Genomic DNA, 16,588 nt, shown 5'->3' with positions numbered 1-16,588 from the left:
CCGGGCTCTGCGAGCTCAGAGCTCTGGGTACACATTCCTCATCAGAGGTCAGAAGCAACACTCAAGGAAAGATGTACTTAAGTTTATGTAGCCAAGGTGCCTCAGACTGTGCTAAACTGAAAATCCAGGAATTAAGAAAGCTGAGGTCCAGAGAATTGAAATGGTAAAGCTTTGTTAGATCTCCAGACTTACCCAGAGCATTCACATGTTCTTATTTATGTTATTCTCTAACGCCAAGTGAATATCAGATAACACTGTTCATTTCCTCCTCTCTTATGAGAGTCAAGTTTATGAGGCTTTCCCCTCCTTGATTTCTACATTCCACTTCTTGTACTTTTGACACTCCCTTAAGATGTTGATTGTAGCATGTTGCAGCTGGGAAATTGCCTTGTCCAATTTTTTTTTCCCAAAGAATTGAGTTCTTAATGTGGAAATAAATCATCAAGGCTCAATGAGTTGTTTGTACTTTTTTTGAAAGGGCAGTTCAGTTGATTTCATGAGCTGCTAGCAGTGAAATGCAATTCATTGCCTTCTATAGCTTTTTCCCACCTGGGGATGCCTGTTGTGGAAATACAGCTTTCAGAGTCTCTGGTGCCTAGGCCACAGGCCCCAGGTTGGGGTATTGGGGAGCAAGTGGAAAGGTGGTGGCAGCATTGTGGTGCCATGGAGGTGGATTTTTCTGAAAATCTACCTGAAATGATTGCTAAGCACTTGGTTCTCAAGGCTGCAGGGACTGAAGCAGGAAGGGGCAGCCAGAACCGCAGTGACTGGGTTGGAGGTGGGAGAGGCAGTGTCAAAGAACTGAAACTTTATTTTGGTATTTTATGGATTAAAATCTTCTTAATAAGCATGTAGATTATCCTAGAATTATTTTAAAAACAAGTAGGCACTCAGTGGGAGCAGGAGTACTTGGCATCACAAAGCCCATGATGGGTGTCAATACCTGTCACCTCCTGTGGGCCCCAGAGACCCTGCTGAATGAGACCTAGAAAGGATTCTTCTTCCTTGGGTATAAAAATGTAAAGCGAAGTAGTTTGCCTACAGCAATACAGATTGCTCATGACCGTGACAGTGCTGGAACTCCAGCTTCTGGACTCCTAGGGTCTTGTTTCATCCCCAGCCACCTCGATAATGAAAGAGTGAGCTTTGGAGTCAGGCATGTAGCTTTTCCATTTAATTTCTGGGCACCCCAAACTGCCTACAGAGTTCTTTCCTTATTTCTGGACAGAAGGATGACTGTGTCTCCGACTCATGAGGTGTGAGTGAGGCCAAGGGAGGGCGAGCCTTCAGTGCGGCATCTCCACAGTACAGGTGTTCCATGAGGTTTTCTTTTGTTCCTTTGGTACACATTTTTACACATCTGTGATTACACATATCTACGTATGTATTTGTAAAATTTAACCTACATCTTCCTTGAGATGGATGAAACAAAAATTTTATATTTTTCAAGGTACAATTAGATCCCCTCAATGGTTAAGAGCAGAGCCGGAACTTGACCTGAATAGGCCTCACTTACACCTGAACCCGGTGTCCCCTTTACTGAGGGGTATCACCCCCACAGGGGTCCTGTGAGTTTGAATAATTAATCAAAGGACATCTAGATGCACGGAATAGATGTGGGTGTAGACTTTTAAGCCTTTACGGTGAAGATGTATCTACCCCCTGGCCTATGTCTCTCTTGCTCCCGGCAGGGCCCACATGTAAACTGTACCCTATTTGGGGCCCCACCAGGATTTTCCATGCCTGTCAGCATACCTGGTCACACTGAGACTCAGAAGCCCTTGCCAGGTGTGGGGCTAATCTTTCCCTTTGTTTTGCAAGTTGGGCAACACTGCGCAGTGTTCCAAGATGACAGAACTGATAGAAATGAATCTCCCCCCTGCGAAGTACCTACTTACCACCATCCCCTAAAGCTGCCGATAAGGTCTCCTGGTATCCCGCAGAAACTATCAATGGGGAGCTTGGAGGGAGAATGGAATCTATCCCCGTGGTTCACTGTGCCTCACAGCTCTGTGGTGCTGAATCCACAAGCTCCGGGCTTAGTGGTGGAGCTGAGACATGGAGCCCAACTGTCAAGCATGTTGGCCAATTCTGTCACAGGCCCCAGGAGAAGGAATTTAAATCTTCTTGTGTGTTGGGGCCTCCCCGGTGGCGCAGCGGTTGAGCGCTGGGTTGCGAAGCTGCCCGTGGCCTCTGCGGCGCCGGTTCGATCCCCGGCTGCTCCCCAGCCACCGGAGGAGGGTCCCACATGGCGCGCAGACCTCTCCTGCTGCCCGCTGCTCCCCTCAGCAGTGTACTTCCGTCCTTCTGCCTGCTCTGCTCCCCGCTCTGGCTCTGGTGAATTCTTTCACCCTCCCGCGCTTCTGACTGTACCCAGTGCATGTATAAAAACCAAAACAAACAAACAAATAATAAATAAATAAATAAGACATGCCTCTAGAAAATTAAAAAAAAAAAAAAGAAAAAGAAAAGAAATCTTCTTGTGTGAAACTGAGTTCTGCCCCACCCCTGAGCTATAACTCTCCCTTTAACTCTTAGTGATCACCCCGCCCCCACCAAATCGCTCTGAATTTCTTCTCTGTGTCCTCACTCGTCCACTTTGACATTCTTCCCAATTTCTCTAGACTAGAGGTGAGTTCAAGGGTAGTTACCTATTCAGCAGAATGGAAGCATCTACCGTGCGGAACCTGCAGCCTGCATAGAGACGTTGCGTTATTGCTAACGATGCTACATCAAAAGTTGGAGGAGCGATGCTTTTCCTAAATAATAATGTCACTAACATAGGAAATAGGAAGATTCAGGGGCTTCTATCTCAGGGAGAGGGGGGTAGCAGTGGCTCGCGTCCACATGCTGTCTCGGGAACCCCGCTCACTGCTGCCTCGGGCGGGAGGGCAGAATTGGCGATGGTGCTCTCACACACCCTCTCTCTGTCCCCACAGGTGTTAACAGAACTGAAATCCGACAACCAGAGGCTGAAAGATGAAAATGGTGCCCTCATCCGAGTCATCAGCAAACTCTCCAAGTAGACTAGGCCCCGGATTTAGGAGGGGAAGGACGGCCCTTGCTGGCCCCACCCCACTTTTCCAGCCATTGCCTTCCAACCAAAAGAAGTGAATATTTTGGTGGAAGGGCTCTTCTCTCTGCCCCTCCTCCAGTCCATCTGCACTGTACATTTCCTCTGCCCTCTCAATGCCCTGTTCCTCCCGCCCCCTGAGTTTTATGACAGTTTTAATTGAAGCATGATTGTGATAATTTGAGCCATTTTGAGCCATCTGGAGAAGGCCTCCGGGAGTACACCAGGGTCAGCTGTGGCCCCCCAACTTCCTGCTGGTCAGCTACTTGTCTACATTGGATTTGGTCCAAACATGTGAGGCCTCGACCCAAACCCGTACCCCACAGCCTTTCCCTGACCCAGTGTCCTCTGACACAGATGAGTCTTATGGTGGCCACTCCAGGATCCTGTCTGGAATGCTAGGAGAAGCAGGAGTGTTGGAATAATCATCGACAGCCTCTGGGGCTGTTTCTGTTTGATTCCAAGGTGACAGCGACTCTGCGTTGAGGGTCTCTGCCTGTCTTCCCCTCTCAGGAGCTGACTTTTCTGTAACTTCTGGTGGTGACGTTTGTTCTAGCAACAACCAGTGACATCCCCCACTAGTCTTACCCCCTGTTCCTCATGCCTCGCCCTCTCTCTCATTTGTTCCTTTCCTTTCTATCCTTTTCCTTTCCTCCACCCATTTCACCCCATGCTTCAAGGACTAGAACAGGGCACCTGACTTCATTGTCTTTGGCTGTTGTGGTAACTCTCTCTCCCTGGGGCCTCTGGAGACTAGAACATCGTCTTGTGGCAGCACCACTGCCTGCCCCCTGGAAGCAAGGCTGTGACAGCGCAGTTGCCATCTTTCTCATGTTGCCCCCCCAGCTCACTTTCCTTATTGAGAAGTCGCGGCTTTAAACAGCCCGTCTGTGGCACCTCCTTTGGCCTCATTTTCCTCTCTCCTCTCTGGCACCTGCTCCTCATGAGAAGCAGAGTCCACACAGGGAGGCAGGTGAGGTGGGCGGGTAGGTGATGGGATATGGACAGGGAGTGGGCGCGGGTGAGAAACATGGTGTAAGCAGGACAGCCGAGTGCACCCCCCACCCATGTGGCAAAGGCAAAGTCCACTGGACTGTGAGAACATGCTGGATTTAATTATTTCTGGTGGTTAGAGTCAGGGGAGAGACTTGCTTTTAGAAGCCATCGGGAGAAATGACTTCTTAATAGAGGACTTAAGGGGATGAGATACTTCAACCCATTGATGAGAGTCACAGCATCTGAGAGTGACGAGGTAAATTGCCGTTTTCCTGCCGTGTGTCACAGGGACACCCACCCACTCCAACCTCCCTCCTGGCTTTGGTCTGTGATCAGGTACTGCGGGGGCCTGCGCAGCTCAGAGGCTAAGAGAACCTGAAAGATTTTCCTGCTAAGAGCTGGGTTTGCCTGTGATTCTCCCACGGTCCAGTTGTGCCCTTTCCTGTGACGGCCTCAGATACATGAGTCAGTGATGGCCCTAGTCTGGCTGCTGGCTCACGTCAGCTAGTCCTCCAAGCTGCCTCTCCTGCGGGACACTTCCTGCCATCACAGCTTAGAGACAAAAAAACCTTAAAATACATGCCTAGGCCTGGACACATTGCTCCATTAGTCCTGTGCAAAATTAAACCATTAATTAGTTCTTGATGATTATCCAATATTAATACTAAAGGTTTCTTCTTTTTATAGAAGTCGTATTCCTTGGTTGGCTTATTACAAGTGTGTCGGTCACTTAAATCTTCATTTTTTTAGGGTTCCCAATGACATTCAGTGTTTGGTGCTGTCCATTCTCTTAACATAAACTACCTCTGTCCATTTTTTTCTTTGCAGAAAATGACAGTGTAGTTCTTTCTACAAGGCCTTCTGAAACATCACATGCTCTTTAAATCAGAAACTATAATTCAAGATCCCAACTCCAGAGTGGGAAATGTCTCCTCTGGCAAAAATCCCATTTTTAGAATGTACAAAGTTCTCTATTTCCAGCCATTTTTGATAGAGAAGCTACTGGAGAATCATTATTTCGGGTTTTGGATCGCCGTGGGAACATATGAGTGTAGTAAGATGTTTCATCTCCCTCTCCCCACAAGCATCCCTTCATTCTTGGGAGAGGTAAGAGCATCACAAGATGCTGGCTCTCCTGGCGCATCCTGGGTATTGGTGACTGGGGTGGGGAGATGCTACCTCTTTCTCAGAGAAAGGAATTTGGATTATTAGGAAAAAATCTTGACCTTCTCCCATTAGACTAAGTAAAGGGTTTCCAGAGAGTTCTCTCAGCTCTGTGTGTACCTTTCACAAGGGTGGGACGGGGTCTCAGAGCTCTTGGACTGATGTTATACCCACGCTGCCTCTCACAGCCCTTTCATGGTAATTATGCCTTTTCTTGCCAAAAAGTTTTCCTTGTGATGAGACATTTACAAGCTTTTCAATCTCAGGAATACTGGGTCCCATGGCCAAGAACTCATGAAAGTATAAGCCATCCGAGGTAATTTCATGCACTCCCTCTTCTGCAATTAATCTTATCAGACAGATCAACTCTGAATTCTGGTCTCTTTCCAGATAAAATACTCTTTCTTCTCAGCCGTCCTGATGAGTCCAGGAGGCGGTGGTTGCAGGGCCTGACAGCCGCCGTGACGCTGGCGCTGAGCTGGGCAGGTCTCTCCTGGCTGCTGCCTGCTGCTGGGCTCTTCAGGGACCACAGCCCTCAGTCCTCACCCCCACCCCCAGCCCAGCCGATGAATCGCTGCAGGGCTGGCCAGTGATATTGGGCTCGGGTGTATCACTTCACAGTCTTCACATGAAATACCAGAAAGGGAAAGTGGGGGTTCTCGGTTCAACTTTACACCCTCTGTTCTCATTAGTTTGATATTTTCCAAAACCAAGCCACACCTTTGGGACTAATGATCTGGCCATTTCAGAGATTCTCTGGCTGAAGTTTTGCTTCTTTGCCTATTTGTCTTTCAAGGGCATCCTTTTCCAGATTGCTCTGGGCATGAGAATCTGTCACCCCCACCCCGTCACCAGTGCCGCAGGGCTGAGCGAATCTCAGGTCCTTAGAGAACCCACCGAACAGAATTGCCTGGGTGTGCTTGGGACACGGAACTCTCTAGTGGACAGTCTCATCTGGTATTTCTAGAACTACCTGTCTTTTCTCCAACTGCAGGATGAGTTCCGGGCTTTCCCTGTTTTCTCCATCTCCCACCCTGTGTTCGAGACCCAGATGGATTTACTGCTCTCCGAGGCTACTGGTACAGTGACTGCAGATCTCTGTTTTGGATCACTTCACCCACTTCCCTCAGCCTAAGCAAAACATGCTTATTAGCAATTCTACTCAGGCTGCAGGGAGGCTGAAATCCCACTAGTTAGCTACATGTGAATCCCACAAAATCTGTGTGAACTGTTGTTTCTCTAGCGGGCTTTTAATTGAGCCAGAGATGAAAACAGATGAAGCCCTCAAAGCCGTGCACTTGGTCAGTGTCTGGTTCTCTAGCCCAGTGTGGGCTACTGACTTGGGAGAAGGCCCCACCAGCATCGGCATTCCTGGGGAGGAGGCCAGACAGAGTAGGAAAAGCACAATGAGAGGACGAAAGCTCGGGCAGCTATTCAGCTGCCTGGCTGCATTGTACCCCAAAAAGGAAAGCCTAAAGGATTCAGTACCTACACCAATAAGAAGGGGGGATTCTTAATCCCACCCCCTAGGTGAGCCTCTGGTTCTGTCCAAAATTAACAACGAGGTAACAACACGTGGGCCCTGGGGGCCTTCCCTCGGCCATTACCAGGCCCATTGTCTATGTCCGCACTGTACCCAGCTCAGTCATGGAGGTCCCTGCCCAGACCCAGGTCCAATTATAACTGTAGACGTTGGTCCCCCTATTGATTTTTAAGGCAGATTTTGACCCCTCAGAGGACATGTATTCCCTCTGACCCAGTAAACAAGATAGCTTTCATGGCAGAATAAGGCAGCTTGAGAGGATAAGGCCCTCGAAGTTAGAACATCTAGGTCCCAGGACTGTCTCTTATCCTTATTAGCTCTGTGACCTTGGGAAAGTCACCTGCCCTGTCTGTGAAGTGAGGTGGGACTGGATAATTCTTACAAATCCCTTTTGGCTTAAAGTGATTTAGATCTGCAATTCCTAGGAAGATCAGGACATTTCTTAAACTCTGAATTTTTGCTCTAACTTCAAATATTCTGTTTTCTTCTGGATTCAAACTGTTTAACATCAGCGTGTCAAGGTTGACTTCTCATCCTTACTGGAGAGTGAATTCAATATTGAGGGTAATTGAATGGTGTTGCAATTGCTTTCTCTCCTAATGGCTTGGTAAGAATATTAAAACCTGCAGAGGTGGAAATTGGAGCTCGTAGGGAAATGGATAGAAAGCAATTTGTTGCAGGCAGCCTTTGGACAAATTGTTCTAATAGGAAATAGAGCTGCAGCTTCATAGGTTTCTTCAACTGCCTTTCCTCAGCCTTCTCAAATGTGGTCTGTGTGGCTCTTGCCATCCACACAGCAGACTAATTGCATTTCTGCTTAGTACCAGCCGGCTCATAGTCTAAAAGCAGCAAGAGAAGGTTCCTCAAGTAAAACCTCAACCTTTAGTTCCACTGAGCTCTTCCTCTGGATTCTGGACTATCAGAATAGTAGGTTCCAGTGCTGTTCAGGATGGTCTTTCCTATAAAGCAGGCCTGCAGAGGACTTACCCATGCAGACTTAGAAACCCCAAGTCCATGGCAGTGCCGCATAGAACAGCACTGGGCTCTCGCGAGACTCCTGCAGGTCAGGTGTGCGTGGAATGAAAGGGCTGTGGCCCTGGAAGTAGAGGGAGCCTGTGTGCTGTGGAGAAGAAGGCAGGTCAGGGCTCTGGATGGAGCAGAATGGAGGCGGGCACTGGGAGGGAGAGTCCCACTGCACAGGGAGGAAGTGTAGGCTGTCTCGCCCGCCTCTGCCTCCAGCAGAGCGGAGATTTAATCAGCTTCCCTAATGGGTATTGACACTACTGGGGAGCCATAGACCTTATCAAGGGCTGCTATTGATCGCTGGTGTTCTGATTAGATTGGAAAATAGATCAACTTCATTGCTGCCAGGAACTGTCACTGTCCCGGCTACCGGGGAGCGAGGTGGTCTCTGGGGGCTGAGAAAAACCACAGAGAGGCCCTTGACCAGCCGGCAGCTGTAGGTAAAGATGTGTTCACATCTCTGAGGGTTGTGGTTGAGGGTCAAAATTGAACCCAGAAATGACTTACACTCCCGTGTCCCAGAAGCCCTCAGGCTGCACGGTAAATAAGTGGGCATGTTTAAGGATGCACCGTTAATGAATGTTCTGACCGTACCTAAAAGGCTTAGCCACTGGGGATGACTCTTCTAACCTGCCTGACCCCCAAGCACACTTGCTCACACGGAGCTCTCAAAATGAAGTCTGGCATATTCTTGATTAACCAATTTTACCCGAGTGTTCTCTCCTGTTCCTCCCTATCCTTTGCTTTCCTCACTCCCTTCCAGTCCCCCAAAGGGCTCCTCTCTGAGCCATTCTCCAATTCATCTGTTTATCATTTCAGACTGTGAGTTTGCCAGAGTGATACTTTCTCTTACTTCTCCAGATTCTTCTCTACTGCTGCCAGCAAACTTTTTCTTGGGTGGCCCTTGAAGGTGACATCAGGATGTTCTGATGTCCTTCCAGAACAAACATACTGTTGCCCATTCCTCTCTTTTCATTTCCCTCCACATTCTTTATTCCTCCCTTTTCTCACTTGGAGGGGATGGTGCCTTAGAGAGGAGGTTTTCCATGTATCGGCTGAGACTCCTGGAGGACTTCACATGCCAGCCTCCCAGGCCCCCCACCCCACCCTGTCAGTTGCCGTGCTCTCTGCTGGGCGAATGGGCTCCCAGAGGCGAGTGGCTGGTGGGCCTGCCCGCTCTCCACAGCACTGCCAGGGAGGCCGCGGGTGGCCATGTCTGTTTACTCAGTCTGCGTCATGAGAACTTTGCCCGCTTCAGCCTGAGACACAGTGTGTCTCAGGAAAAGCCTGCTCGGTGAGGCCATGCGGCCCGGCCCGGGATGGCACTCTGCCCTTTGCTGTCTTGCTGGAGAGGAGGACTGAGGAGGGAGGGAGCCGCTAGTGTCCTCACAACCAGACCCGAGGGACTGAGTGCTGCTCCTCATGTCTCTGACCTGCTGATGATGCACATTCTCCTGTGAAGAGGCAGGTAAGGAGAGGGCAGAGGACAGGCCTCAGCACAGAAGAGCCGGAGGCAGGCTGCAGGGTTGGGAGAGCTCTGGGAGACTGCAGCAATCGAAAAGGCCCCCTTTTCTAGTCAGTGTCCCTTCAACTTTTAAAAGGATGGGCCCACCACCCGGCTGGCACCCCAAGTCGGTCCCTCATCTCCCTAAAGAAGAAAGGAGGCTGTTTTCCCCTTGGATTCCTCTCTGAGGGAAGACTGATTCAGACTCAGGCTTTGGCTTTCTGGCTCTCCTCCATTCCCTCCTCCTTGACCTTGAACAGAAGGACTGAGAAGAGCTTGTAAGAACCACCTTGGTGGAGGGGAGAGCACAAGGGACTGTGGTGATGGATGCCTGGTGCTGTGGTGGTGGAAGAACTGTGGGGACTACATCTGAGGGGAGAGATCAAATGCTGTCCAGAAATTAACAACGATGTGAGAAAATGAATAAAAATACTAAAAAAATTTTTTTCCCAAAAAACCAACCACCCTGGTGTCTCCAGGCCTCTCCCAGGTTAGGGATGGCGCTTCATGTCTCCTCACCCGCCACCCTCACTCTGTGACCTCCACACCGGAGCACACCAGATGCAACTGCTTTCCAGCAGGGTTGTGTGGATTAACTCGGTCCTTTGTACATACACCTGGGGTGGGATGGGGTTTAGGATGGGGAAGCCAGACTTGCTTTGTGAACTGAATGTATTTTTATGCAATTTTGAGTGGCCTTTCAACCCTGAGATGAATGGTTTTGTTTTCCCAGTTGTTATTATGTAGTATTGTTAAGTATCCTGTGTTTGAAAGTTTGGGGATAATAATATTCACATCTATATGATGCCTGTAAACACAACAGTATTTATAAATGAGTAAATAAAACTGTGTTTTAAATTTGTGACTGTGTCTCCACAGTTTAGGAGACGACGGCTGTAGATCCCATGAGTCTTAGACCATCATCTTTGCCACTAGGGCCTCCTCCTGCCTCTTCCCCGGGACTGCCACAGAGAGTCACCATCACCTAGAGCAGGGCCTCCAGAATCGGGTCAAGGAGAAGCCCACATCAGAGGCTTAGGAGAGGCCTAGATCAGGTGGCCCGGATCAGGTGGTTCCTTTGAAGACCGAGAGCAGGTCAATACAAGGTCTGGCCCGCTTCAGGGGTGCTACCGGGCTGCTGCAGGCCACTGGGGTGCTAGAGGCACTCACGGGGCCCCTGCTACCTACATCAGCCCCCACTGTTCATTCAGGGGAACCCAAGCACCTCTGCAGCTGCAAACTAAACAGGCTGAGAGGATGTCTGAGATGAGGGGCTCCCAGACTGCAAGCATCAGGTCTGGACCCCCACTGGCCATGGAGAGGCCGACAGTGCAACCTGGTGGCCAACAGATCCAGCACCCAGGAGCAGTGCCAGGAGGAAAATCACTCAACGAGGGAGGGTCTGGTTTCTCCTCCAGCAAGTCCTGCCTCTGGCTTTGCTCAGTCCTGGGTCTCACCAAGAGGAAGTCCCCTCACTGACTCCGCCTGGGTCCAGGGAGGGAAGATTCTTTTTCCCTGCTCTCACCAGCTGCCTGCAGCTCAGCAGCAGCAGCAGCAGCAGAACAAACACACATGATGTCATGTTTGAAGAGTTCAGACCTGTCCTGGCGCCCAAAACAGGCTGAGAGGATGCCTGAGATGAGGGGCTCCCAGACTGCAAGTGTCAGGTCTGGAACCCCACTGGCCACAGAGAGGCCTGCAGGGGGGGACAGTACAACCCGGCGGCCAACAGATCCAGCGCCCAGAGAGCTTGCTGCACTGTTGGGAGCTCCTCAGCCAAGAAGGCCCTGGACCTTGCACTGTGCAGGCTCCTGCCCTGGCCTTGGGCAGCACCTGGCTGGCCCTGCTCCAGCCAGAGCTGTAGACCACATAGATGTCCTGGTTCTGCCTGATTCTCCCCGCCCTGTTTGGCCTGAGCTCTGAGGCTTCCACCTACCTGACCCCATAGAAGGGCTGACCTCAAACATGGCTGGAAGCTCCCAGCCTGCCAGGGGCCAGGCCACTTGGTGTCAACTCACAAAATGGTGGTGCCTTGCCTGTTCACCAGGAAGAGGCAGGTCGACAGATCAAGTGGGAACTGAATAAGTTTAATCCTTCCTAAGCTTGGGGGGCAAGAAGCCCTGCTTTCTTGCCTTAAAAAGGATGTCCTGGCCTAGGTCCCTGACATCTTTGCCTCAGGAGGCAGACGTGACGTTCTTGGCCATGGGGCCATGGAGGACTTGGTAGAAATCTCACTCCCACTCCCAAGCTGAGCCTCCCCATCACTGGGCTCAGGCTGCCCATCCACGCCCAGCTCCATGGGAAGGGAATCCAGGCCCGACAGCCAGCCCCCCAGATCATGTTCCCCACACCACTGCCTCCCAGGATGGGTGCCCAGCCTCCACCCCACACACAGGGCCCCAGTCTAGCTTCCCCAGAAGGGTGTGTGGCTCAGGCCCCAGTTGCCATCTGCCTTAGGAAGAGCCTGGCCTGGAGGCCAGGGCCTCAGACCCTCTCCCCACCTCACCCACCATGCTGACCTTCATGGGAGACCCTGCCTGCCCCTCCCCTAGACCAGCAAAAACAACTAAGACACCCCCCACCCCCAGGTTTCTTTCAGCTCATTTCTTTAATAAGGAGACGCAGCTCATTACAAAATAACAGTTTGACGAGATCAGACAAGAACAACAGAGTCCACATGAGGGGGGTGGAGCATTGCCAAGCAGGGAGGGGGCAGGGCTCTATGCGTGTCCTTCCTGTGAAGACCAAGACCAGGGTTCCTGGTGCGGCCGCTGCAGGGGTGACCTGGGGCAGGGTTGGCCCGGCCCCGGTTTCGAAGGGTTCAGATTCAGGGATTTCAGAAAGCAGTAAATCAAGTCCTTAGATGGGGGAAGCCAGGGCACAACAGTCAGGATTCTCTGAAAAGGGACCTCCTGGGCCCCGCTGGCCACAAGGGCTGGCTGCAGTTGCTCCACCTCACACACAGCCCCTCCCAGCTCTCTCCCCTCCGTTTCTGTCTGCCGTGGGTGTGGTGAGTGGGCTGGCCCCACGAGAGCTAAGAATTGAGATGCGCCTTTCCTCTGTTTTCCCCACCCTCTTCGTGTTCCTGGCGCAAAGATTGCCAGATATTTATGTGCTCACAAGCGCATTTGTAAAGGGCAGGCCCACCTTGCCTCCCTGGCCAGGTCTAACCCACCCTGCCTGATCCTCCTCATGCCGCGTCTCCTTCCTCACGCTCACGGCTTGTCGCCATGCCGAAGGCCAGGGTTACCCCATGTGCTGTCTGCCTTCATCAGGCCAGGGCCACGGCCTGGGAGCTACTCGTCTCTCTGGCTCAGCATGCTGCCCGGGCCCCTCTATCCACCTGTCTGCCCCTTGGGCACCCTGGGCTGGGGCCGCTCTGGGGAGCCAACAGGAGGGCCTGTGGGGAGTGTCCCTTCACTGAGCGAGTCCTCACAGCCAGGCCTAACCAGCCTTCTCCCAGGACCCTGGCAGCCCTCGGCCGCCTCTCGCTTGGGCTGCTCTCTGCAGGACTGCAGGGGGAACAGGGAAGCCCCCAGAGGCCCTCCTCATTGCCATCCAGCGAGCCCGACCCCTCAGTGTTAAATGGGCAGGGCTAGGTCTCTCACCCCAGGTGACAGACACTCATTCACCACCCCAGGCAGTAACAGAACCTGTTGACAGATTGAGCTGCTGACTGGCTGCTTCCAGGTCCCCAGGAAGAGTGTTCGCCATGACAGAGTCCACACTCAGGGGTGGAGACAGAGCTGGACTGTCAAGCTGGGCAGAGGGCGCCAGCGTGGACAGGGCCAGCCGGGGACGTCGTCTGAGACCCCACAGAAGCCCTGGCTACCACCCACCCTCATGACACAGGACTGAGGGGGCAGGAGGGGTGACACGTGAGCCCTTCACAAGTGTTCTGTGGGGAGCCAGTCAGAGGGACATGGGGGACTCCTGGGAGGAGCGGAGGGCAGTCTCCGGCAGGAGGCCCCCTTTATGGCTTTTCAGTTAATTCAAACAGTGGGAAGAAGGGGCACATCACACACACACAGGACACAGAAGTTACCGGAACACCAGACGCCAGGCGGACCCGGGGCGCGGCGCCCCGAGGGGTGGCTCTGCAGACGGAAGTGAGCAGGCAGGCAGGCCTCGGGCGCCGGAGTCCCGGGTCCTCCAGCATTTCCAGGTGCCAGAGCCAGACACTGACCCCCACCAGGACGGCCGATGGGGTGAGGCAAGGGTGGGGCTGGGGGACAAAGACTTTACAAGACATAAAATTGAAGGAGCAGCCTCAATAAGTTGTGTAAAATGGGGGGCTGGGGGCTCTCAGCATTGCCATGCGGCTATTTACAGAAAGTTATAGACATGCATCTTGATTAAACAAGATTCGGTTCATATGTGTATAGATAACTACCATCTTTTATATATAACTAAACGCACATGGAGGGCAGATGAGGCTCAAATGGCTTCAGAAGATTCTTGTTGTCGCTTAAAAAATAAAATATATTCATGTGTCTTCAAGTCACAGTGTCCCCTTCGTAATATTGCATCTCAAAAGACAGGTTAAGTAAAATCCTTGGTGACCCGTCCCTGGCCCCCTGGGACTGAGGGGAGAGGAGACAAGTGGTCACCGGGAGCCCTGCCAGACAGAAGGCGGCCCCCAGTTAAACTTGAATTTCGGATAAACACGAGATCGCTTCTCGTATGTCCCGCTGCTGCTCGGCCCCGCTTGAAATTTATTTGTCGTCTATCTGAAATTCAAATTTAACCGCGTCCAGGGTTTCTATTTGCCAAATCCAGCAAGCGTGTCACAGGGCCCTGGACCACCAGACTCTTGGGACCCCTCCCGTCTGGCTACTCGGGGCTCTGAGACAGGGTCCCCACCAGCCTGGGGTGGGAAGGAGCAGGGAGAGACAGGGCAGGGCAGGAGGGCAGTTCCTGGCTCACCCTCTTCCTGCCTTTGGGGGAGAGACACACTCAGGGACCAGCTCGCTCTACAAAAGGTTGGGTGAGACCAAGAATTAACCTAGGACTTTAGGGGAACATGGAGTCCCTCAGTCCCCGGCCCCAGGGGGGCAGTGACAAGGAGCAGGTTTACCCAGAGGACTGCAGCAGCACGGCTCCTCTCGCTGGAGCCCTAGGCCAGCAAAACCACCCCAAACTGCTTCTGCAGGACCCCACACAATGTTAGGTGTCCTGGGGAGAAACAAGATCAGGCTCTGAGGCTGGGCCCAGCCCCCAGCAGGGGATCGCAGGCCCCTCTCGCAGCACCAGCACTGCTCACTGCTGTCCGGGGCTGCCCCAGGCTCAGCCTCCACTTCCAAAGTCTAAACATTTGCCCATGGCTCTGGCAGTGTTCGTTTCCCTTCGGGGGCGATTATTCAAGGAGAAAGGAGAAGACAGCTTTCTGGACTGATCCCCATTTGGGGTGGGATCGGGTTCGGGTTTCCATCGTTTCGGTCCCTCTATCAGAAAACCAGCTCTGTCCTACTTTTCTCTCTGGATTAGACTCTGGGAGTGAAGGCCCAGAGGCTTCAGAATCCTTCACCAGTCAGACACCCTAACTTTCTACTCAGGGCCTGCACCCCAGCACTCTAACAGCCCCAGAAATAAAGCCACATGGCAGTGAGGGTTTGGAATGATGCTCTGTGGTTTGGGTAACAGCCAGTTTCAGGCGTGGAAGACATGCAAGCGCACATGTGCGCCCCCGCCTCGTCTGTGGACCCCGGTGAACACCCTCTGCTTATCTGAGAGTCCCAGGACCAGCCGGGGCCTGGGGAGGGAGCGCAGGCCTCTTCTTGGCTCCACGTTGATGCTGAGAGACAACAGCCTCAGCAGCCTGGCCTCAACCCCAGGGCTGCTCGCTGGAGGTGGGCCAAGAGCAGGAAAATCCAGCCCCGTCTCCAGACCCCTGGACACCCAAATACCAAAGGTGCTTGCCTTTCCCTTCCCTTCCTATCAGGGGAGTGCAAACTGGGACTCGGGGAGGGGTGACTGAGGTTTATGGGCAGAAAAGAATACGGGATGGGGAAGGGCGAGAGTGCAGGATATGCAATGAGATTGACGGGGGAGCTCCCATGACGTGGTGAGGAGAATGCGTGTGGGGAGAGACCCTGAGAAAGCACCAAATTCCACAGCTCTGGGGATGGGAGAGGAGCCCAGCAGCTTCTGATGTCCACACCAAGGTATCCTACTCTGCAGTCGCCCAGATCCTGAAGGCCCCCTACTGTCCTGCGGCCATCTCCCATGATGACTCGGGCCCCAAGGACCAAAGCCCACAATCCTTGCCCAAGCCCTACATTCTCATCATCAAGGACACACACGGACACACACGGACACACACACACACACACACTGTCCAGTAAAAAAAATAACTTCCCATGCACCAAGAGCCACTAGCAGGAAGGAGAGGGTCTCCGTGAGCCAGGCAGGGCTGAGCCCCGCCTCCCAGGCTGTTGCTCCAACCAAAAAAAAATGCCAAGATAAGAACAAAAAAGTCTCTCCTTTCTTTTAATAAAATAAAAAGACACTCTGCGCTGATTCTCCCCAAACCGTTCATGTGTCTCAGGTGCCAACAGGATGCTGAGATGGCCCAGTGGGGCAGGGCAGGAAGTGCTGCCATTTTGCTGAGAGAGAGAGAGAGATCCTAGCCTTCTGGGCAAGCCATGAGTACTTGTGAGTATTCTGAAGAAAGGCAAGGGCCTGAGGGCTCCACAGATGAAGAGAGAGGCTGGAAGATGGGCGAGAGGGGCCAAAGTGCGGGGTTCTGGCCTCTGGCCGTGTGGGGGTTTGCTCTTGTTCAGGCCAAGGTTTGGAAGGGGACTCAGTGCAAACTTGACCAACATTTATATGGCTTTTTATCAGTGCTGGAGACAAAAGGTGAATAGGGAATTTCTGGGCGAGGGTTAGAAACCCTGGCAGTATTTCCTCCATCACCCATGTGGAATGGATACCCTGCTTCTTGGAATTCATAGAGAGAAGCCTCCCTAATGAATGGTAGGATGGGGTCTCCCCGGGCCATGCCAGCTACCCCTAAACCACCCAGCATACAGAGCAGAGGAGTGGGAGCTGGGGGGATCACCATGCTCCCATCTAGCTCACCCTGGGAAATCTCTGCTGTCGCCGTCCCTCCCCCACACGCCCTTCTTCCCTGGAACTCATGGGAACTAAGAACATTTGAACCTTCCCCTTGAAGTTCTCTGGCTCTATACAGATAGGACGTCTTCAGACAGTGTTGCGTCACTTAAAGGAGAACACAGAAGCGAAAGCACGAGGAGCGGCAGCTGTGACAGGCCGCACCACTCTG

At 52.3% G+C, this 16,588-nt stretch overlaps 1 protein-coding gene across 4 annotated transcripts in view; it reads left to right on the top strand.

Moving 5' to 3' along the window:
- The window catches only part of PPP1R12B (protein phosphatase 1 regulatory subunit 12B), a gene marked incomplete at both ends in the record, with an annotated part of 173,196 nt that extends 170,170 nt beyond the window's left edge, over positions 1-3,026 (top strand). For all 4 annotated transcript variants that reach the window (XM_084246413.1, XM_084246412.1, XM_084246409.1 and 1 more), the window contains one exon: positions 2,940-3,026. In XM_084246413.1, coding sequence (XP_084102539.1) covers positions 2,940-3,026 — 87 coding nt within the window. The remainder of the gene's footprint in view (positions 1-2,939) is intronic.
- Between the last annotated feature and the right edge of the window lie 13,562 nt (positions 3,027-16,588).

The sequence above is a fragment of the Talpa europaea genome, assembly GCF_964194135.1.
Source record: "Talpa europaea genome assembly, chromosome: 10".
Taxonomy (NCBI): domain Eukaryota; kingdom Metazoa; phylum Chordata; class Mammalia; order Eulipotyphla; family Talpidae; genus Talpa; species Talpa europaea.
This window is presented reverse-complemented; position numbering and strand designations above follow the sequence as displayed.